The sequence below is a fragment of the Misgurnus anguillicaudatus genome, chromosome 21 (assembly GCF_027580225.2).
Source record: "Misgurnus anguillicaudatus chromosome 21, ASM2758022v2, whole genome shotgun sequence".
NCBI classification, from domain to species: domain Eukaryota; kingdom Metazoa; phylum Chordata; class Actinopteri; order Cypriniformes; family Cobitidae; genus Misgurnus; species Misgurnus anguillicaudatus.
The window spans coordinates 9,480,607-9,503,694 of record NC_073357.2 but is presented as its reverse complement, the minus strand read 5'-3'; the positions used below and the strand labels follow the sequence as shown (position 1 = coordinate 9,503,694).

The following is a 23,088-nucleotide window of genomic DNA, read 5'->3' as shown; positions in this document are numbered from 1 at the left end:
CAAACCCAATGAAACAGTAGACTAAGGGGTGTTCTCACTTTAACAATAACGTTAACTATATTAGCGTCCACATCACCAGACGATAACGATAACTTTATGTTAATTCGCTCACGCGTGCGACACTCGTACACATCTATTACCTTGAATGGCACTAACTAATATTGCATATTTCCTGTAATAAAAACGTCCGTTTGTTTACATGTCACTGAATGTGTAAATACGCTGTTGAATTTACACATCGGGTATTACCTGCAGGCGTTTCACGTAACTCTAAACAGTGAATCTAGTAGTTTGTTTAATCTAATATCTTACCTTTTGACATAGGTAATGTAGAATAATAAAAGCATTATCACAGCAACTGCATCAGCAAAAGATACCTGAGATAATTTTATGTTATGGACCTCGGCAATGAGCTTCTCCACCGTGTCATCTGTCATTTTAAATGCACATGCGCTTGAAGTTCAAATAGATTTAATTGGCTGTCAATGGTTTTTCGTTCATCAATAAAAAAATAAAAATTGCTCAGAAAGTGATCCCAATGATTTCGTTTATTGCATCTTTATCATTATAGTGTGTGATGCTATTCTCTTTAATATAAATCGATTTTTAAAACTATATTTTATAGTTATAGTTATCGTTATAATGTAAACAGCCCTTAACACAGACACGTACTGTAATACATGTACATTTACATAACAAAGCACATACATTTTACACTAGAAGACCTATCTTCAATAAATCACTGACATTTTGTTCAAAAAGCCTGTGGTAACATAAATTTGGTCTGACACCAAGTTTCAACGCATCTACTTTACTGTGTGAACCAAACGCCCTCAGCTTATATCCATTAATGCTGTTGCCGTGGTAACATTCCTATGCTGTGAAAGGGAACGCGGCGAGCAAGCAAGCGTGCAGAGAAAAGTATGTGACCCACCTCGGTGGCTGTCCACAGGCTGTTCTCCATCTTCAGCTGGCAGCTGAGTCGTGCTCCAGGGCATGGCATCCGCTTTACCTCCACCTGCCCTTTGGCCAAGTTTATCACGGTATAGTTCCTGCAGGACATACACACATGGAAATTAATGGAACAAGATGAAAGTGTGTGTTTTTTTACAAATCTAGAGACTTTAAGAAATAAGATGAATACGCAGCAACTAAAATGTTACATTGCCATGCCAATGAGTCACACGACAAGATTTAATACTTCACGTAAGGGATTTGAACTAATCTCTAACACCAACGCATAACACAAGCTCTGCGCTCCCAGTTTGTTTTGTTCCTGTAGTGTTTTTGTACAAATACAGTCTGTCTTATAAAACCTACATTTATGAAATGCAAGCAAGATTTCCAGGCAAAATAAAGTGGCGGTGTTTGATTTCAGAATAGTTTGTCATTTGAACGTTTATTATACATAATGCTATTACACAGGAGCCCGGCTATTTGTTTCTGCGGCGTGGGGAGGCCAAATACGGTTTGTAGATTTTTATATTACGTTAATTCATTTGTGAAACGTTGATTCATTACTTCATCACTGAAGTCATTAATCTGACAGCGCACTGTGACAAGGCCCAAACGATTCAATCTGTCAAAGTGCACAATGATATTCAGCCTATAATTTTGGCACAGTGGCTTTAGATCCAATTAGCGTACTAAATTGCTCCTTCTCACGGTGAAAACTGAACCGTTCTTGTATTTCCCTCGCCCTTATGAAGCCACAATAATTTAATTGGCAATGTCAATGACAAATAAAGACTGTGAGGTAAATTGATTTACGCCATACACTAATGCACTTAAAATATAAACTCCAGGATATTGTCAAGCCCCTACACACTTTAAAAACAGCACTACTGCTTTGTGTTGAAGACATCATTTGATTTTTGTTCTCGCAGTGTTAAAATTCCATGACTTTTCCATTTATTTGTAAATACTTAATTAACATATTAAGTAAAACACCTTTCATTAGTATAGCAGGTGCATATTCATTTATTCAGGACCAGTCTAAACACTTGGCTTAAAACACTTGACTAAAACAATGAGTGTGTTTACAAGCAAAGAATAAGCAGATATATCTTCAAAAATCTAGAAGGAAATCTGTCTTAAACTTATTGTTGTATCCAGTTTTGGGGAAAGTTACTTTTAAAAGTAATGCATTACAATATTAAGTTACTCCCCAAAAAGTAACTAATTGCGTTACTTGCGTTACTTACCCTTGACTATGTATACTGTGTTGGACTTGATGAGACTATTTCCAGTGCACTTATGCATTGCTGTTCTTGTGTTGCTATAATTGCTTCTATTGTTTACCTCATTTGTAAGTTGCTTTGGACAAAAGCGTCTGCTAAATGACTAAATGTAAATGTAGTTACTTTTTATGGAAGTAATACATTACTTTTAAGTTACTTTTGCTTTACTTTTTGTTACTTCGCTGAGGCTTGATCTCTTTCAGGTCTTGCAGGTGTTTTTTATGACTGATGCAGGGTTCACACCAGATGCGGTACAGGCGGCAAGCGCGAGGTACACGCGGTAACCAATCAGGACCTTGCTGTAGTAGTGACGTGATTACAGGAAGCGAGCGGAGTGAAGTCGCAGAAGCCCTGAATTTCCACGTGAATGTCTCGAATGACTAGAATTTCACACGCGAATGAGGAGCGTGAACTCAAATGTTCAAGCGTCCAACTACGCGCGAACATCGCGTTTTTGCCGCCTCTACCGCGGCTGGTGGGAATGTACCATGAGAAGTTCTGCATTCAGAAATTGCATATTTCCATCGCAAAAACATCAAGCTCTGGCCTGCCATCTCCGTTTCTGACTTAAACTGTTCCCGCTCAGTTTCGCACGCATAGAGTGCGTAATTCTACATGACTACGTTTAGTAGTAATTTAGTACATTATTTTTTTTTTAAATAGAATTAATTCATTTGAAAAGTAACTTGCATTAGTTTTTTTTAAAAAGTAACTCAAATATTAATGTTTACATTTAAAAAGTAATGCTTGACTTTACTCGTTACTTTAGAATAGAAATATTATTAAGTAATGCACGTTACTTGTAATGCTTTACCCCCAACACTGGTTATATCTCTTCTCATATCTGCAAAACCTTTAAATGTAACATGAGCTTATATTTTTGCCGTTTCTCTGCCAACTGCTTGAATCGAGCGTAGACTTTTATGCATTACTTTGCCTTTACTTTGCGCTGACGTTTATCTTTCACACCCGGAGACATGAGCACACGAACAAAACTGCGAAAAAGCTGGTTAAGGTGTTTACATGCAACACAAAATTGGGGTAATTAGAAAAAGAAATACCTGTGCCGATTGTTTTTCCCTTACACAGTTTATGGGCTTTCCACGATAAAAGAAAACTGTTTTACGTCTTTACATGACCCCACACATAATCAGTTTATTAGGCATAATCGGCGTAAGACTCTGCATGTAAATGCAGTGTGTTCACATGCACAAAATAAGCAGACATCTATCAAAATCTGCATATTTTAGAAACCTGTTAACATGCAAATAAATAAACCGACTACGCAGACAACTGCGTTTATGCAGGATTCAGAGATTTGTCAGGTTTCTCGCAGATAGAGATGTCACTGCCTATAGTACGTCTAGTCATTCAAAAAGCCAGCAAAGACAGAAACACCTCAGCTGAAAAAGAGTTAAATTCCCAGGAAACTAATTAACCAATCAAAAGTACAGGTCATTGATAGCATTGTAATGGTGCATTACCACCAGCTGCGGTAGAGGCGGCAAAAACGCGCTATTCGCTCGTAGTTGGAGGTTTGAACATTTGAGTTCACTCGCTTCATTCGCGCATGAAATTCTAGTCATTCACACGAAAATTTGCATCATGGGAGGGGCTTCTGCGACTCCGCTGAGACTACGCCACTCCGCTCGCTTCCTGTAATCACGTCACTACAACAGCTAGGTCATGATTGGTTAATGTGACTCAGAAATCCGCCGAAGTTCAGATTTTACCACTTGCGTGTTTCATGTGGCAACGCTCAGTTCGCGCCATGCTTACCGTGCCGCAGGATGGCTAATCGCATCTTTGCATTGACTTAACATGTAAATCACTCGCGCTTGCCGCGTCTACCGGGTTTGGTGTAAACCCTGCATAAATGTTGCTTTAAATAAAACTATATGCCAAATGCATGCATGTAAACGTAAGTAGAAATAATACAGAATGAGTAGATATGTCCAAACGTTTAACTGGTAATGTACTTACAGTATTAGTGTCTCCAAATAAAATCCTAAACTGACAAAATGTTTTAAGATTAACTTTAAGATTTACCTTGCACCATTACCGTTTACAAAATGTCTTCCATTCCAGGAATCTCAATATTAAAAATCCCCAAATTTTCCAGTATTTTCATGACAGTAATAACTTTATCCTTTACTTATGTCATAGCACAGTGCCTGTATTTAAGTGCAGTATTTGTATGTTTAGAGTAGTGCACTAGGTAAGAGGTGCAGTGTAATATTGCATCCTCCATGATTAATGCGAGACAAAGCCTTCTTTCTTCAGCCCTGTCGTGATGACGTATTAAAGCCCCTCCACCGCAGCAACGGCTCCTCCGTTTGGCACACTGACGGGCAACAGTGGTAATTGCAAACACCTGTGCTGCAAGATAACAGCAGAGTGTTTCCTGTGCTCGCCAGTGATCGGATGAGCCATCCTGAGGCGCTGCCTCTGCATTACTCTGCATTTGTCAACCTGGTGGGCCGTCATGCATAGTAATGAGCTCCTATATATGCACACATATGTGCTCATGAATATTTAAATGAGTCATTTTTTAAAGAGCACTGAGGGAAACTGGAAATATTAGACCCTGAATGACTTTAATGAGGATTTATATAAAAGAACAGACAGAGACAGATTTTGAGGGGGTAGGGTGACCAACAGACAGAAAAAATAAGAGAAAGTGTGTGAATGAGGTAAATGAAGTGAAATACTGCATGGGACATTTGCAGCCATATGAGCGTAATTTCGTTAAGTGCAGCTTAGCCATTAGTTTAGCGGTACGCAAATGCAAAACTCTATTGAAATACAGGTGGGTTGCTGCAATAATGAACAGACTTTAATGTTTTCGAGCAGGACAGGAAATCTAAAGTTTCACCCAAAACAACAATTTACGCAAACACACTTTGAATAAAAGCCTCCACAAAACAGGGATAAACGCACCTGTCGTTTTTGTCTCCATCCCAGAATACAGCGCTGTGACCTTGCAGTGGGGAGAGGAAGAGCTGACTGTGTTCCTGGCAGGGCAGCAGGTATCTGAGACAAGCAAAGCTGGGTTCCTGCATGTGTCTTAAGAGAGGAGCAGCCAGAGGACGCTACAAACACCAAAGACGATATTATTACTGTTTATACAGTACACACTTTATTCAAAACATCTGGGAGTAAATATATGCACACATGGCTATTTGTGTGTGTGTGTGTTTATTCTAATCTCCATTAAGGTAATAACTATTATGGTGTATACTCTGTAGAAATTAAACATTTTAAGAGCTTTGCCTAACACTGTTACATTAACACTTGTAACACTTATAAGTGTCCATTGGTAGCAACTTTGCATGACCTAATGGTAAAAGTTCTGGATGATTCTGGGTGGGTGTCCTTAAAAAGAACATTAAACACTTTGGTCCTCTACAATCTAACACTGTTTAGAGTAATAAATGATATTCAAAGAGCAAAATGTAAAACAGGAGTTGCTCCTCAGCTTCAAGGATTTTACATTTTTGTATTTTTTTACAGTGCACCAAAGTCATTTAGGAGTAAATAAAGCAACCTTTAGCCCTATTCGGACAATACCTGTTTCCCATGAGGATGTCTGTAAAAGTATATTTGCATGCCATCTCTGAGATAAAACTCATGCGTTCAGACGGAGATAAATATGTGATATGGTGGAGTTTATAATTTGAAACACCTGGAAATGCGCTGCTTATGGGGTTAATTACATGATCATTCACATTGATACTTGGTTTGTATGTATATGTATATGTAATACAGCGGGGAAAATACTGTAAGTATTTGATACATCAGCATTTTTGTCGGTGGGGGGATTTCTGGGTGGGCTATTGACACAAAATTTCCAACAGATTTAGCCATCAAGCCAAATATTAAGAAATCCGCACATTTAAGTATACAAGTTGAGTCATAATAAGTAAAGTGAAATGACACAGGGAATAATTATTGAACACACTTCATTTAATACTTTGTAGAAAAGCCTTTGTTGGTGATTACAGCTTTTAGACGCCTCTTGTATGGAGTGACCAGTCATCTGCATTGCTCAGGAGTGATTCTGGCACATTCTTCCACACAAATGGTCTTTAAATCTTGAAGGTTCTGAACTTAGATATTCAGTTCTCTCGATAGATTTTCTATGGGATTTAGGTCAATAAGATTACAAAGATCTTGAGAGAGTTCTTTGATTTTACCCATCATGAAGTCTTTCCTGTGCGCCTCCTGGGTAATAAAAAGCCTTTATATGCCATCAATTAGGACTAAAGCAGCTGATACCCATTAGTACTGATAGGGGGCAGGGTTTCTCTCTCAATACTGACAGATTTCAGGTGATCTCCTGGCTTTCTATGCCATTTTGCACCTTGTTCTCTTCATGTGTTCAATACGTATTCCCTGTGTCATTTCACTTTTTTATTATGACTCAGCTTGTATACTTGAATGTTCTGATTTCTTTGAATGAATTAAATATTTGGAAATTTTGTGTCAATAGCCCACTTGGAGGTCCCCTGGCTGATGGGAATGCTGATTTGTCAAATACTTATTTTCCCCACTGTATTTCTGAAGGAAGGACTTCATATAACAAGGAAGACAGCAGCCCGATTTGAGGACAGTGAAAACAGCGGTATAAAGATAATTAAATTGTGTGGAAAAACACTGCGTTTTTTTACACGTGAAACATGAACACATGTTATATTGCGAACTGTAAACACAATCAAAGCTTCAAAAACACAGAAAGAACGGGACCTTTAAAGACAACATGAAACACTTTGGTCCTCTACAATCTAACAGTGTTTAGAGTAATAAATGATATTCAAAGAGATAAATGTAAGCTCCTTAGCTTCGAGGATTTTACATTATTGTAGATCTATATTTTTTTACAGTGAACCAAAGTCATTTAGGAGTAAATAAAGCAACCTTTAGCCCTGTTCGGACAATACTTGTTTCTCATGAGGATGTTTTTAAAAGTATATTTGCATGCCTTCCCCGCGATAAAACTGCGTTCGGATGAAGATAAATCTGTGGTGGATATGGTGGAGTTTACAATTCAAAACTTTACTTATTTGCTTAATTACATGACCATTTACATGGATACTTGGTTTATATGTATATGGAATATGTATCATTGAATATATTTAAAATTGTATTTATCACTTGTTGCTGGTATTAAACATTTCAAACATTTTCATGATTTTCTTCTCTTTATTTATATCAGCTCTCACTTGCTGTAGTGGAGCAATGATGAAACTTTATTCCCATATTCTGATCATTTCAGGTATGAATGTGTCAATGTTTAAACTGCACGCAAAGAAAGACGCTTGACTGCTGCAGAATAAACGCGAAACGCGTGATCATACAGTGCTTTTCAGTGGTTTAAAGCAGTGGTTCTCAATGTCGTTCCTGAAGGCCCACTGCCCTGCACATTTTGTATGTCTCACAATCAGTTCAGTTCATAGAGATCTCTACTAATAAGCTGATGATTTGAATCAGGTTTGTTAAATAAAGGAGCAGTGGGCCTCCAGGAATAACGTTGAGAACCACTGGTCTGAAGGAAGTGCAGAATGACTTTTGATTCACTTTTATAAACTATAAAGATGTGGATTTGGACGGCAATAAATTACCACACGACCCCCGGTGTTCATCAAAAAAACAGTAGGAATTTTTTACACGGGTGGTCGGAGAAAAACACTGACATTATGGATTTGTACGGAATTAAAATCACTGACTATCCCCTGTAAATAATGAAAAAACCTTACGTCCCCACGAGAAACAATTACTGTCCAAATAGGGCTTTAAACTGCAAAAATAATTCAGTTTTCTCTGCATATAATAAGGCATTTGGGGTGGCAGTAATTTGATGTGACAAAGCGGCTGGTGCTCAATTATTTTTATTGTGTTATGTGGCGACAAGTGTGGTCGCAACCAATGGTGATGCTAGAAATGGTAGCAGTTTAACATTTTATTAAGTTAATGTGTACCATCAGGTTGCAGCTATACCAATGGCTAATGTGATTCACTGCATAGTTCTTTACTAGTGCGTTAATGTTTTAACACAGTGTTTAAAATAAAAACGATCCTCATCGTCTATACGGCCGTTGCCCCTGCATTTCTGTCCACACTATACATGACAGTAAACACATGAAACACGACCTTTCAAGCAGACTGACCATGCTCATGCAGGTGTAAAAGAGCTTACTGCTGTAATAATAGCTTTCCTTTTGCACATGCAGGCAGCCACGGGATTATAACCTTTTAAGCCATTTGTGAACTTAGCGCTTATAACACTGTATAACTGTAAATCAGGATACGTGTTAATAAACAAATTAGTATAGCATTTATAATCTGTAGCAATAGTTGGTGGCACTATTTATGGTGCAAACCTCTGTTTAATTAAATAAAAATGACAGCTGTCACTTTAAAACCACCACAATAGAGGACAGTGTGTCACAATCATTGATTGATTTGTATGTTCTCATTAGTGGCAAAAACGTTTAGCGTTGTACTGTACTTACGCGCTTGTTTTGGGTGTTTGTGTTATTAATGTGCTTAAAAAGAGCTTTTAATCTAGGGATGTGCACGACTACTCAAATATTCAAAACGCAATTGATTATTTGAGAAAAATGCTATTAATATTATTTTTATGCGTCACCACAGAGTTACAGCATACTACTATAGAATCCTCATTTAATGCTTTTTCAATTTATCTGTACCGACTTTAAAGTCGCAATGAAAGTAGTGATTGTCTTATTTTCCCTGTGGTGACGTTTATCTGAGTAAAACGGCTTCTGAAATGAAAAAGGTAGGGCGGGACTTGAATTCATAAAGTTGGGTCATGTTGCTAATTGCTAATCTCTTCCCAGACCCCGCCCACCTGCCATACCATATGATCGTAAGTAAAGAGAAATCGTTTCGAGAAAGCACGCAATGTTTCTGTCTCAAGCGCAGCGTACAAGCCCTGAAAAGTGAAGCCAAAAAGTCTCGATCACCTTCCAGTAACTGGTTCCAGTATAGCTCATAAACCCCACCTCCCACATGTTATTCAATGGGACTTGAGACCAAATAAACAATATAATTGCACTTCAATTATCTTTTTTCCGAAGCTGGTTTCTGTAATTTATTGTAGTTTTTATCACGCTGGTGTAAATTCAAGTGTTTGTTTTTAAAATAAGTTTGTTTTTAGTTAGTTATTTAATACCATAAAAACGGTGGTGTCACGACATGATTGACAGCTGTGATATGCGCAGTCTGCGAGGGCGGGGCCTTGATTTGCGGCTTTACGTCCTGCTTACGTCCTGCTTACGTCCCGAAATCAGTATTGCGCAGACTCGAGATCCAAGATGTCAGCGCCGTATCGGGACACTGATGGCTTCGCTTTTCACCAATGGAAGAGAGCGAACAGGCGTCGTCCATCTTTTTTACAGTCTATGCTCTGTCTTAGTTGCAATGTGTTGTTGAATGAAGCTCATCATTTTGCATAGTCAGCAATAAGGTATAAAGTCTGCTAACATTATTTGTAAATTTAGGTATACAGATCCGGCTATTTGTTACTGAAAAAACATGGAGTGGTGGGCGTTTTCTTTGCAGTTAACATTACGGTTAACCGAATATGTTTCACAGGAGCAGGTAAATATGATTGTTTAAAAAAACTATTTTATATATATGTAGTCTGTTATGTAGTCTATATGTTTTTCATTTGCTTTACGTGGGGTTTTAACCACTGATCTATATAAATGACTGGATTGCGCATAGAACGCTTAATGTAACAGCGTGAGGTGAAGCCAGCGCAGAGTTCGAGCGGCCATCTTGGTATACCCAACCGGTAGAGGGCGTCATTGACTTGCATTCAAAATCATGATCTAAATTTACCCGCTTTACAGCGTATCAGTCACACAAGATTCATTTTTAGGATGTGTACGTAAATTAATAGTTAATTCTGGTGTTATTTGCAATGCTTATGTTTTAATCGGGCAGGTGGATTTTTAAAAAAACGTTAAGGTGAGTGTGTCTGCTGCATTCTGTTAATGACACGGGTATAAATAAAGTTTTTTTTTTTTTACATTCAGCTACACGGTCAGCGTCATTTCTCTATTATAAGTTTAGGTAACTTGTAAGTTTAGATAACATAATTACAAAACCACCAAATTATTGCATGCGCATATGGTACAAAGCATGATTATTTATTTAGATTTCAGAAGGAGCACGTTTGTCATTAATAGTAAATATGCTGCAGTCGGCCACTGATCTGATACTGTAATGAAGATGAATGTATAATAACTGATTAAAAACTAAAATGTACAACTTTCAGTAAATAACTATGTACATGCTTAGGACGTTTGCGTTGTAATAATGCACAGGGTAACTTCAGATATAAAAACAGAGACTAGTAAAGTGATGTTTTATTATTAACATCTGATAACGTCCATTGATTTAATAGAACGTTTGGGTATACCAACATGGCGGCACGGTGGCTTCACAATCGTGACGTCATGCGCAATCCAGTCATTTATCCAGTCATTTATCAGTGGTTTTAACGCTGTTTTCCTGTATTTTTTTAAAGAAAAAAATTATGTTTTCAACTCAAAGACACATACACAAAATATAAGTTTAGCGTGTTATGGATATTTCCTAATAATGAGCCTTTTGTGAAATTGTGACAAAATAAAAAATACATAAAAACGTCTAAAGCTCAAATATTCAAATATAATGTTACTGAAAAATGCCCATCCCCAGTTGGAACAGCTGAAAGTCATTGCAGCTGTTCATTGACATCTTTCAGCAGTGGAATGGTCATTTAGTAGGGGCTTGAAGAATCAGGGAAGGAAATGCACAAATGCACCAAAACACCCACACTGAAAAAAACAACTTGTAAAATTTACTTAAAAAAATCCTCGTAACAATTTGCACGAACTTTTTTTAAGTAAAATTTACTGCTTTTTTATAAGTAAAACTTACATACTAAAATCAAATAAAATTTACTTAAAATTGCATGATAAAACATATGTTAAATAATTAATTAAATGTTACTTAATTATTTTATTTAGAAGTTAGATTTATTTTAATCGTTTAGGTAAAGTCTATTAGTTTTTTTTTAAATTGAAGCATTGCTGTCCTAATAATATTAAATAAATCGTATTTTCTGTTTGTTATTTTCTTTAACATATTCCTGTGGACCTAGTTATTTTTAGTGTTATAAATTGCATTATAACACAAAATTCATGACTGACAACAAGTCAGTCATTGAATAAACTTGATTCGGAACAGAAACACACACAAACTGTGTTTCTGACATGCATTATCAGCACTGTGGAGAAAATTACAATACAATGTTCTGAACAGGGTTCATGTAAAGAAACACTGATCACCTAAACGGTGACTTCACAAAATTATTATTTACAACAAAACAACATCAATAATATAAGAGCTTAAACCTTTATGACATTTTGCTAACAAATATTTAAGTAGTTAAAGTTCTTATCAGTTCTTATTCTGTGATAAAGCTTAAAAAATAAAAATATTCAGGCGCAAAGAATTGTGGGTATTCCTTACAACATGTGCAAATAAATGTAAGTAAATTTTACTTATAATATCTAATAAGACTTACTATTCCCACACAGTTCATTTTTTTACATGCATTAATTGTGTATTTATCATCATTTTACTTAGGAAAATCTAGTTCTCAATAAATGTTATTATTATTATGTAGAAATTATGAGAGTTAATCTAATAAATATTACTACACCAAAAAGTTCGTTTTTTCAGTGCAATCAGGTAGCCTTTGTTTACATACAGTAAGTCTCTGTTTAGGTCCATCTACACTGTTATAGTTTGCAAACTTAGGGGTTGTGCGTTTTAACGTAGTGTGGATGCCAAGCATAACCGTAGCAAAAGTAATTTTCCCAAAAAATGTAAAAGTAGTCTAAGCAATGTTGTACCTTCTCTGGTTTGGTATCCCAGCACTCCTGCATGAGAGCCTGGAGGCAGTAAAACTGCACTTCCTCTGGGCTGCCCAGCACAGGTCTCACTCCTTTAGACAGTTTCTTAGCGATCTGCAGCAGGTGCTGGCCCATGCAAGGTCTGCGGCCAGACAACAGCTCGTACAGAACCATGCCATACGAAAACATATCCACCTGAAAGAGAGAACAAGGGATTTTTAGCACAACGGTAATTTAAATGCAATTTACAACTAAATAACGTCTTTAAAGGGATAGTTCACCCAAAAATGAAAATTATGTCATCATTTACTCATTCTCAAGTTGCTTCAAATTTAAAACAAATAAAGATATTTTAAAAAATTGCCCCCTGTAGATGTGGGGCAGTACTGACTTTTATAGTATTTTTTATAATATGGTAGTCAGTGGTGCCCCAGATCTTGAGGGTGAGTAAATGATGACAGAAGTTTCATTTTTGGGTAAACTCTTTAACTGTTATGTGTAATTGACAGTGAGTCAGAAAGAAGGTGGTCTGAGGCTCAGGTGACCCTCCATGTTTTTGAATGTTTAGTGGAAAGTTAACTAGACATCTAGAGTAGAGCTGTGTATTCCACTTTAATTTTTGTCTGCAAAATAATGTACTACTTCTGGACAACAAACATTTTGATCTCAAAGTCTGGATTTTGATTTTCTTTCTGTGCAGCTTCATTATTGTGGTACGAACTCTATGACATCAACCCGGCTCTCAATGGCACATAAAAACAAAACTAACTGTGATTGGTTGTTTTATGCTTCATTCAGTGTGTGTGGGCTGCTCTTGGCCAAACTAAACCGCAAGGTGGACCAGACTTTACGCCACAGGTTAAATATCTGGTTTGCAAGACTAGACGGAGGGAGATGACTATTATCTTGGTGTTGCGGAGGGGAGGAAAAAGTGAAGAACTAGTAAATCAAAGACAGAATGAAGTTATATTCCTGAGGGAACAGAGGGTACATCACACATTCCTGTAGTTTATTTGAGATGTGGAGTCATGTCTAACATGAGGGTGACATATTTGTTATAAACATCTTTATAGGTCAGTTCTGTAAATAGACAATCCTTTTACAGTAACAACATGACGTTGTTAATCTTAGACTGTATTTATAGAAAGTTTGGGTTTGCCAACATGAAAGAAAAACAGGTTTGCTAATGTTAGAAAAGCAAAAAAATGACATCACACAGCAGGTATGTAAAACTGTGGGAAATTTCAGTACAAGCCTAAGGGTTTAGAGTCAATCAAGTATCTGGCACTTTTCCCATCTACAGTATCACGATTCCAGATGTCTCACACATCTTTAAATGATCGTTGGGTAATTACTTAATTTTAATGATATATATTTATCATAGATAAAATAAAATGCCTTTAATTTGTTTAATAAAGTTTATATAGATGTTAATGACAGAAACAGCACTGAATGATTTGTATTGATGATTTGTGTAAATAGTGGCTAAAGACAGAGACAACATGAGACAAAACTGAGAAAATTAATACATTGGACGAGTGTACATATTCATTTTTACCACTTTATGTAGCCTTAGTTATTTAAATACCCCAGAAATTGATCGGACAACACAGAGCTAAAAAACATAATTTAGCACAAAAATTTACCTTGGACCCCAGTTTGCTCCCTAACTTAAACATGACAGATGTGGAAATAAATCCACTGAACCTTGGGGTGGCAACGAATGAAGAATTTATTTTCCTCTGTTGGATGTAATCCATGCAAACTGCGATTACTAAACTGTGGACCGTTTAAAACGGAGAAGGTAAACTGGAAGACAAATCAGCTTTGTGCATTGACACAAGCCTGACAGGATCTGTAATCTTTCTTTGAAGATTTATCCCTGGATATCAACAGCCAAGAGAGGCACTGGAAATTTGTGAAGATAAAAAATCTGTGTTCTTAACACCCTCAAGGCAGATTAAACCAGTCTAACTTGGATTAAGCAAATTGATTAAAGGAAGTCCAGGGGTTCAAAGCAAGTAAAACTCTACTGACAACATCTATGAAGTCATGTCAATTGCCACAATCTCTGCTCATATTTCAATTAGTTTGGTAAAACAAGCAAACGTGTGTATGATAAAGCACATATACTGCAGGTCTATAGGGCAGGTGGACTAAAGGTGCTCAAGGTTCTTGGTTATTTTCATTTATTCTTTAGTTATTTATTCTTCATGCCATTCCAGCATCTATGGCCAGAAAGCCATACAGGGGCCGACAATGGGTTAAAACAACCCAGCATTTTGGGCTGCAACAACCCAGCATAGGTTCAATTATGGGTTCGTCCCTTTTTGATTCGTTGCACTTCTTTAAAGGGACAACAAGTAGAATTTAGCCCCATCTAGTGGTGAAATTGTATTTTTCATTCAAACGAATAGTGCTCTCTAGCGCCTCGTTTTTCCAAATGCCTGTTGCAACTACGGTAGCTGTTATGTAATCACTGATCTCCTTGTCTGTTTTCAGTCTTTGCTATTATAGTTTATCAGTATGGCGGAATGACATGGAAGTCTCCTTGGACTACCCGTTCAATGTAAGTAAAGAGAAGAAATTCTAAGCTTACAAAGAAAAGTCAGATCACTGGTAGAGGTCATTTTCAACGAGGACATATTTATGAATAAAGACATTGATTTTGATTAATAAAACACTTAAAACCCTACTTACTGTCCCTTTAAGTCTTAACTCATTTCCCGCCAGCCATTTTTTGAAGAGTTGCCCACCAGCATTTTTTTGATTTTCACAAAAGTTTCACAAAATGCCTTCAAGGAAAATGTTCTTCTTAAAAAAAATTCTTTCTTTATATATATATTATATATATATATATATATATATATATATATATATATATATATATATATATATATATATATATATATAAAAAGAACAGACCCTGTGCTTTCAAACAACCAAACAAAATGGGAAAAAAGTTTCATCCTATCTATATTTTTTTCTTTGCTCATAAACTCTTAAATATGTTTTTTTTCTTACTTTAAAAATTCTATTTTTTAACAAAAATCTGAAACAATTGCATGTGAAGGAATTTTGTAAGAGATCAGATTCAGAACAATTATCAAAACATACACAGAGTTTAAAATTAATAAATAACGTTATGGCTTCAGGTGTTTTCATAAATTGGATAAGTGTGTCTAGTGGATAAATTGGGTAAGTGCACCTAGTGGATAATCGCGAAATTGCAGATTAACATAAAAATTCATCAGGAATGGCGGGAACACAGTTAATATGAATGAGATTAAAATAAATTAAAATCCTATCATAATTTATTCTTATGCTGTAACAATCCTATATGACTTTATTTTATCACCAGGACACAAAGACAGAATGTTAGAGACTAGCTGGGTTTCAATCATCACGATTTTATGCGCATTTTGAAGTATCGCATAAGAAACGAGTAATGGGAATGCCAAATTTCGAATAAAAATCCCTTCGTTTGCAAAAAAGTTTTTACGCTCGCTTGAGGTTTTTGATTTATGCGGAAAAGAGTAAATGTGAATAATGGGAGATGGAAACGCATTTGGCGAAGACATTCTGATGTAGTGAACCCATGTGACTGATCGTCTAACTCAGTGCTTCTCAATTATTTTCTGTCACGCCCCCCCCTAGGAAGAGGTAAACATTTCGCGCCCCCCCCAACTCTCCGCCGCGACTGTAATTTGCCTATAAAATTACACATCTGCAAAACATTGTATCCTTATTAACATTGAGAAAACACAAAAAGAAAACACAAAAAAATAAATATCGATCAACTTTCAACAAAGAATAACTTTATTAACATTGTTTTTTAGTCTGTAACAGAAAAGACTTAAAATGCATCAATATGCCTGAAATAAAAAAATCAAGCCTTATTTACAGTATAATATTTTTTGACCATTTGATACTGAAAAATTAAATATAATCAATAAATAACACAAGCGGTTTACAGCGTAATTGGGGTGTAATGTCTTTAAAATCACTTCCTGAAAAAGTATTTTCCCTGGGGTCTCGCGCGCCCCCCCTGTTGTCGCTTCGAGCCCCCCCTGGGGGTCCCGCCCCACTATTTGAGAAGCACTGGTCTAACTGTACCAGCTGATGTTGTCTTTACCGTATATGGGGCTTGACGTCGTCGTAATCCCTTTGCTGCTAGTGCCTGCATCAAATATTTTGCATTTTTTCTTCTGTGCACAGCATTCAGTTTAGTAATTACAAGCTGCACTGCCAGTAAAATTATAACTTGCCAAATCGTAACTAAATGCAGTCCTGTCTTCATTTTCGAAGCATGCCTTGTTTTGTTTTTGTTGGTTAATAATACCACCGTCATTCGCTCAAACAACTTGATGGAATGCACCAAATTCGCATTTCTTTGTTTTTTCTTTTTTACACAATTTTGAAAAGATTCGCTACATGTTTGGATGGAAACCCAGCTACTGACAGCCTCAGTCGCCATTCACCTTTATTGCATCATTTCTATACAAAGAAAGTGAATATTTTTATATTTCTATTGATATTGATATATTTCATTCTATACAATGAAAGAGAATATATTAGACTAATACACTGACATATATTAACCCACTAAAGTCATTTGGATTACTTTAACAATGGATGTATGTGCTTTTTGGAGCTTCACCATGTTAGCTTCAAACATAAGATAACGTGACAGAATTTTAAATATTATTAAAATGATTTGTTCATGTTCAGCTAAAGAAAGGAGGTCATGCACTTCTGAGATGGAAGTTGGGTGAGTAAATTATATGATATGAATTTTCATTTCATTCAATTGTTCTTTTTTGTTTAATTTTTTTATATTTTATACATTATTATCTCTTTTTTATTATTATGTCTTGATGCTGTAGGATGTGTGCACTGCAAGCTTTTATCTCCAAAGAAAATTCCAATTACATTTGGTGATAAAGCTGTGATATTGCGATGTACTAAACATCAAGAAAATCAGACTCAGAATAAATCACCATGTTTGAATTACTGTACAGCAGAACTGTCATTAGATATCAAAGTATGAATACAGATCTAACAGTAGTAAATGTGTTGCTCATAAACCAAATAAGCCTATCCAGATGGCTATAGAAACACATTCACATGTCCAAGAGCACACAAGCTATGATTTATGATGTGAACGCACTTTATAGAGAAAGAAGAACAGGCAATGGGGAATACCCATAAGATGCAGTCACTCAAATGACACAGACTTGATGTATTAAACTCATGGGAAATGAAACTTACATTATGAAGTGCTTGGCACATCTGCTCATCGAAAATGTGTGTGCTCAGGGAGCATTGTGAATGTGTAATAATGTATGTGTCAATGTGCCATTCAAAACTGAAATGAGATTGTTCACGTAGCTCAACTGTTAAGCATAGTGTTAGCAATGGCAAGGTCAAAGATTCAGCTCCTAAAGAATAAGCTGATAAAATGTATACTTGGATTGCCATGTAAGTATCTTTAGACAAAGATCTGTTAATTGGACCCGGTGTGCACCAAAACTGCTATTGTGAAACCCCTATAAGAGTATATATTTGTATGTATTTAGTACCTTCTCATCATAGACGATGCCAGGCCGAATCTCAGGTGCCTGATACCCAGGCGTGCCCTCGACCCCTAAAGCTCCCTCGTGAAAGGACTGCCGGGAGATGCCATAGTCTGAAAGCTTGATGTTAACAGAATCCTCCACCTCCAGAGACCACACCAGGATATTGTCAGACTTGAGGTCGCAGAAGATAATGTTCTTCTTGTGCAGGTAGGCCAGGCCTGCTGCGATCTGATATGCCGCTTTAAACGTCAGCATGTGGCCCAAGGGCACGTATTGAGAACCTGAGGGTATTGAGTAGAAAGGGTAAGTCCAATACATCACACAAGTATAAAATATCACAAACTATAACTTTTGTTTTAAAAACAATGAATAACATCACTTGACAACATTTGGACGACATGAATAGGTTTAACACTGCTTATGTTTTTAGAGTGTTCACAGATTTTGGAATATGTGACCCTACGTGTGAAAACCAAGCTAGTCATTGTGATTTACTATTTTGTATTTAAAATCATCCAACATTCTGTGAAAATATAACCTTGATATCTTTAACTCATTCCCTGCCAATGACGAGTTAACTCATCAATTAAGAGAAAACATTTGCCTGAAAAAAATGTGTTCCTGATGGGTTTTATCCACTACCCAATTTATAAAAAACTGAAGCAAAAAAATTATTTAGTAATTTTACACTCCTTGTATGCTTTGATATTCGTTCTGAATTTGATCTCTAATGCTGGGTTTACACCAACCGCTTTTCAGGCGTCAAAATCGCGTCTACCGTGCCTAGTTTGCCGCTTGAACACTTTAAAAGCATTCACGCGTCAAGAGCGAAGTAGAGGCGCGGAAAAAGCAAGCATTTGACGCGCGTCAGAAGCAAAATAGCTCTGGGTGACTGCTCACGGACAATATCAAGCCTTCATGCAGAGTGACTGACTCCAGGCGGGGCTGCCGCCACAGCAGCAGGCAGGCTCCTGATTGGTTAACGCGGCGCGAAATTCAGCAAAAGTTCAAATTTTTCAACTCGGGCGGCAGCAGCAAATTCGCATCAATACCGCGCCAGGCGCTCAATGAGGCAGAATCGCGTCTTCCGTGCCGCGCCAAACACCTCATCCGTGCCGCAAGACCTCCAGACGCATGTCAACGCGTCTTCACATTGACTTAACATTGAAATCACTCGCGCTTTTCGTGCAAAATTTTATTTAAGAGTTTATAAACAGAGAAAAAAATAAAAATAGGATGAATCTTTTTTTCCCGTTTGTTTGTTTGAAAGAGGGTCTGTTCTTTCATTTGATATATTTGTATGTTTATGTATTTTTAGAAGAAAATTTTCCTGGAAGGCATTTTGTGAAACGTTTGTGAAAATCATGCTAAAATGCTGGCTGAGGTCATGCCAAAGATTGAAATAAAAATTAAATAATAAATAATTATTCCCCACCAGTCTTTTTTAAAAAGTGGCCCGCCAGCATCTTTTGTGATTTTCACGAAAGTTTCACAAAATGCCTTTTAGGAAAATGTTCTTCTATAAATATATAAACATACAATTATATCAAATGAAAGAACAGACCCTATGCTTTTAAACAAACAAACAAACAAACAAACAAACAAACAAACAAAAAGGGAAAAAAGTGTTTAATCCCCATCTATTTTTTTTTTAATAACATATGGGTAGGTTTCTCTTAAAAATCCCAAATTTTAAGCAAAAAGCTGAAATAATTGAATTTTTGTAAATGAATTTTGTTAGAGATCAAATTCAGAACGATTATCAAAACATACACGGAGTTTAAATTAATAAAATTCATTTTTGCTTTGTTTTTTAATAAATTGGGTAAGACCGCCATCTCGTGGATAATAGCGGAATTACAGAGTAACGTAAAAATTAATCAGGAAAGCGTCATTGGCAGGGAAATGTTTTGTCTACAAGTGTGGTCTATCAATAACAGGTGGAAATTTGAACAAATGTAAAATGACTTCAATATAATTTCACTTTAAACATCAGTAGCGCATTGCACAACAGAACAAGATAGTATGAAGATTTTAGTAAATATACGTACTATAACCTTGATACTATGTAACTGCAAAAGATTTTTATCGTTTACCTTTGCAAAAAATCATTAAAATTACATTTTCGTTTAAAATTTCAGTTTCATCAAATGTTTCAAAAGCAACCCAACAGTACAAACTTGAATTGTTGGGAATAAAACTTTTGTATGTATCACAGTATAAACTGACATTTAAACACCATTTACTTTAATTTTAAAAACTCTGAGAAAGCAAAATTCAGGATGTCTTCAATGTCTTAATTATTAATAATATAAATAAGAAATCTTAAGTGGCTAGTCAACTTTTCCATCTACTAGCCACAATTGCTAAAAGTTTATTTTTGGACCACAGATATGACTAACATCCTCAGGCCATTCATAAATAAAAGATTTGCCACACACTTCCCTGCTAACTCCTACGTCTAAAAATTCATGCAAGTGTCTTGCCTGATCAGTACACAGTCTAGTTGTTATTTGGCTGTCAAGAGGTTTTGTGTTAAAGCAGAAAAATGCAGACAAATTCCTGTGCTAATTAACATGTAAAACCTTTAGCACGTTCCTCCAGGATGGTGTTTAGGCTTCCCAGTGGCGCCAGCTGCAGGGCAAAGCACAGCGGGTGTATGCTGATGCCAACCAGGGCCACGATGCAGGGGTGTTGGAGTGAGTGCAGCATGCTGGCCTCCTGACGAAACTCTGAGAAGCTTCTAGCTGCGTCCATGGATTGCAGGTGTTTTACCATGGTATCTGTAACCATACGTAACTAGGTGTGAATGGACATAGTGCAAACACGAATACATTTATACACATCAGTACTGGAATTCAAATTTGTACAACTCAGAGTTTTGTAAAACTTTGAATAATTGTGTATTTCTGTGTTTCTTAAATTCCATTTATGGTGCAGAAAGATTAAAAATATTCATATACCACAGTATTCATTGCCACAGAACATGCAAAATTAAACTATAGCAATACTGAGATAATAAGATTAACTCATTCACCGCCATTGACGAGTTATCTCGTCATTTGTGTGTTCATATTTAACTAATAAATATGCCTTTCTGGACGAATTTCAAAGTGAAAGTGTAATACCGCTTTTATCCACCAGATGGCGCCAAACAGAATTTATCAAAAACGGAAGTTAAAAAGATTTAATGATTTATTTTAACTGCCTTTATGTTTGATAGTCATTCTGAGTCTGATCTCTAACATAAATTCTTTTACAAAAACGCAATTTCTAAGCTTTTTGCTCAAAATGTTGTATTTTTGAAGAGAAATATCCATATTTCAGTGGTCAAATTAAGTAGAAAAAGTAAATATATAATGAAACGTTTTTTCCCCATTTTGTTTGTTTGTTTATTGTTTGTTTGAAAGCAGAGGGTGTGTTCTTTAATTTGATATAATTTGTATGTTTATATATTTATAGAAGATAATTTTTCCTGCAAGAAATTTTGTGAAAATTTTGTTAAAATCACAAAAATGCAGGTGGGCAACTTTTCTCAAAAAGGCTGGTGGTGAATGAGTTAATAAGTGAAATAACAACATTACCCAAAAGAAAAGCTCAAATGCAAAGGCCTCAAAATGCCACCGCCATCAAAAATATGGTAATATTACACGAAAGCTCTTGCCATTTATTATACGTTCATTAAATACCTAAGCTTTAAATTGGCTTAATCCCGGTCTCAGACCATTTAGAAATACCAGTTTGTTCACTGCAAAAAATTATTTTCAAGAAAAAAAATTCTTAGTATTTTTGTCTTGTTTTCAAAAAAAAAAAAAAAAATAGCTAAAAATTGTTAAATTAAGATCCTTTTTCTGGATGAGCAAAACGACACAAGAAAATTTATTTAATTTAGACCAAAAATATCAAATTTAAGTGATTTTGTGCATAAGGCAAGCAAAAAAATCTGCCAATGGGCTAAGCAAGTTTTTCTTGAATTTTGTGTTTAAGAAAAATTTTCAAGATTTTTTTGCGTACCCCATTGCAGATTTTTTTGCTTGTTTTATCCACAAAATTACTTACATTTGCTATTTTTGATCTAGACTCCAGACTTATTTTCTTGGATCGTTTTGCTCATCAAGAAAAAGCATCTCAATTAAGGAATTTTTAGATATTTTTACTGAAAACAAGACAAAAATACTCAGAAATGTTTTTCTTGAAAATCCTTTTTTGCAGTGTTGGCAGAATTCACTAAACGGCATGTTGATTTACATTACAGTCATAAAGGTTGCATGAAAGATGAAAGTGAAACAACCATCCATCACATTCAAACTTGTGTCCCTTGTGAGTATTTGAACCTGAATACCACCCAAATGTGACAACCACATGCATCACATCGCCCATTTAGTGATTTGTTTACCATGTTTTGTCCAAAGATGTGGATTTTTTTTTAGATGTGGAGGTTTTTGCCAAATAAGCTTGCATGCACTTAGAGGGTTTTGCAGTGAAAGTCAGTCAAATTTGTAAAATACCAATGAAATGAAATAAAAATAAGGCATTTCAATTACTGACTAATAACCGGTTCATTGCCATTAAAGTAAAATAACTAAACCATTTATTAACCCACACTCAGGGCTGAAAAGATCAATACCCATGACTGTAACTACGATTATAAATTGAATTATAAGAATCAGCCAAAGGCTTTTGTGCATTGACTAATTTCGCCTTAAAAATACAATTGCGCATTTATAAAACACATCTGTAGGTCAGTTCTGAACTGGGGTCAGTTAAACTCTTACTGATCTCTCTCCTTGAGAAATAATACAATCAAATCCAGACTCTGACCTCAAAGAGGAAACCTTAACAGTTCCCTGACCCTGAACTACAGTACAAGCTCTGATTTACAGCTGCAGGGCTTTTAATGGCTCTGGTTACTCAACTGCACTGTTCTGGGGTCAGCTCTCAGCACTGTAAAGTCTTAATGAGCAGAGCTACAGTTTCTGTCCTGCTGTGGCACACATCACCATAAAAACTTAGTTTTATGCCACAACGGTAGCTCAGAAAAACACACTGCAGTCTCAACGCCGCTGACAGTTTAACATGTTTCTGGTTTCTGACCTGGAGTTCAATGACCTAGAATTTGTTTGATTTCTTAAGCCATATAAACGAAATTTATAGGCTTACAGACCAGCAGGCTGTCTTGTGTCTTTAGTTACTTCAATTCAGATCTAAAAACTGGCCTTAAGAGGCAACCAAAAATAAGCTACAGGTACTTTCTCAAGGCTGACAGTATTTCCTACTTGAGTAAATCAAGACCAATATTGATATCAACACGTGTTTCTTTTTCGCTATAATTCACAG

General features: G+C 36.1%; 1 protein-coding gene across 1 annotated transcript in view; it reads right to left on the bottom strand.

The window, feature by feature from the left end:
• lrrk1 (leucine-rich repeat kinase 1) overlaps positions 1 to 23,088 on the bottom strand; it is a 151,199-nt gene that overhangs the window by 19,454 nt on the left and 108,657 nt on the right. The window contains exons 26-30 of the mRNA XM_073858779.1: positions 20,337 to 20,534; positions 17,755 to 18,032; positions 12,173 to 12,367; positions 5,181 to 5,332; positions 935 to 1,052 (exon numbers count right to left, since the gene is read on the bottom strand). Of these exons, the coding sequence (XP_073714880.1) occupies positions 935 to 1,052; positions 5,181 to 5,332; positions 12,173 to 12,367; positions 17,755 to 18,032; positions 20,337 to 20,534 (941 nt within the window). The remainder of the gene's footprint in view (positions 1 to 934; positions 1,053 to 5,180; positions 5,333 to 12,172; positions 12,368 to 17,754; positions 18,033 to 20,336; positions 20,535 to 23,088) is intronic.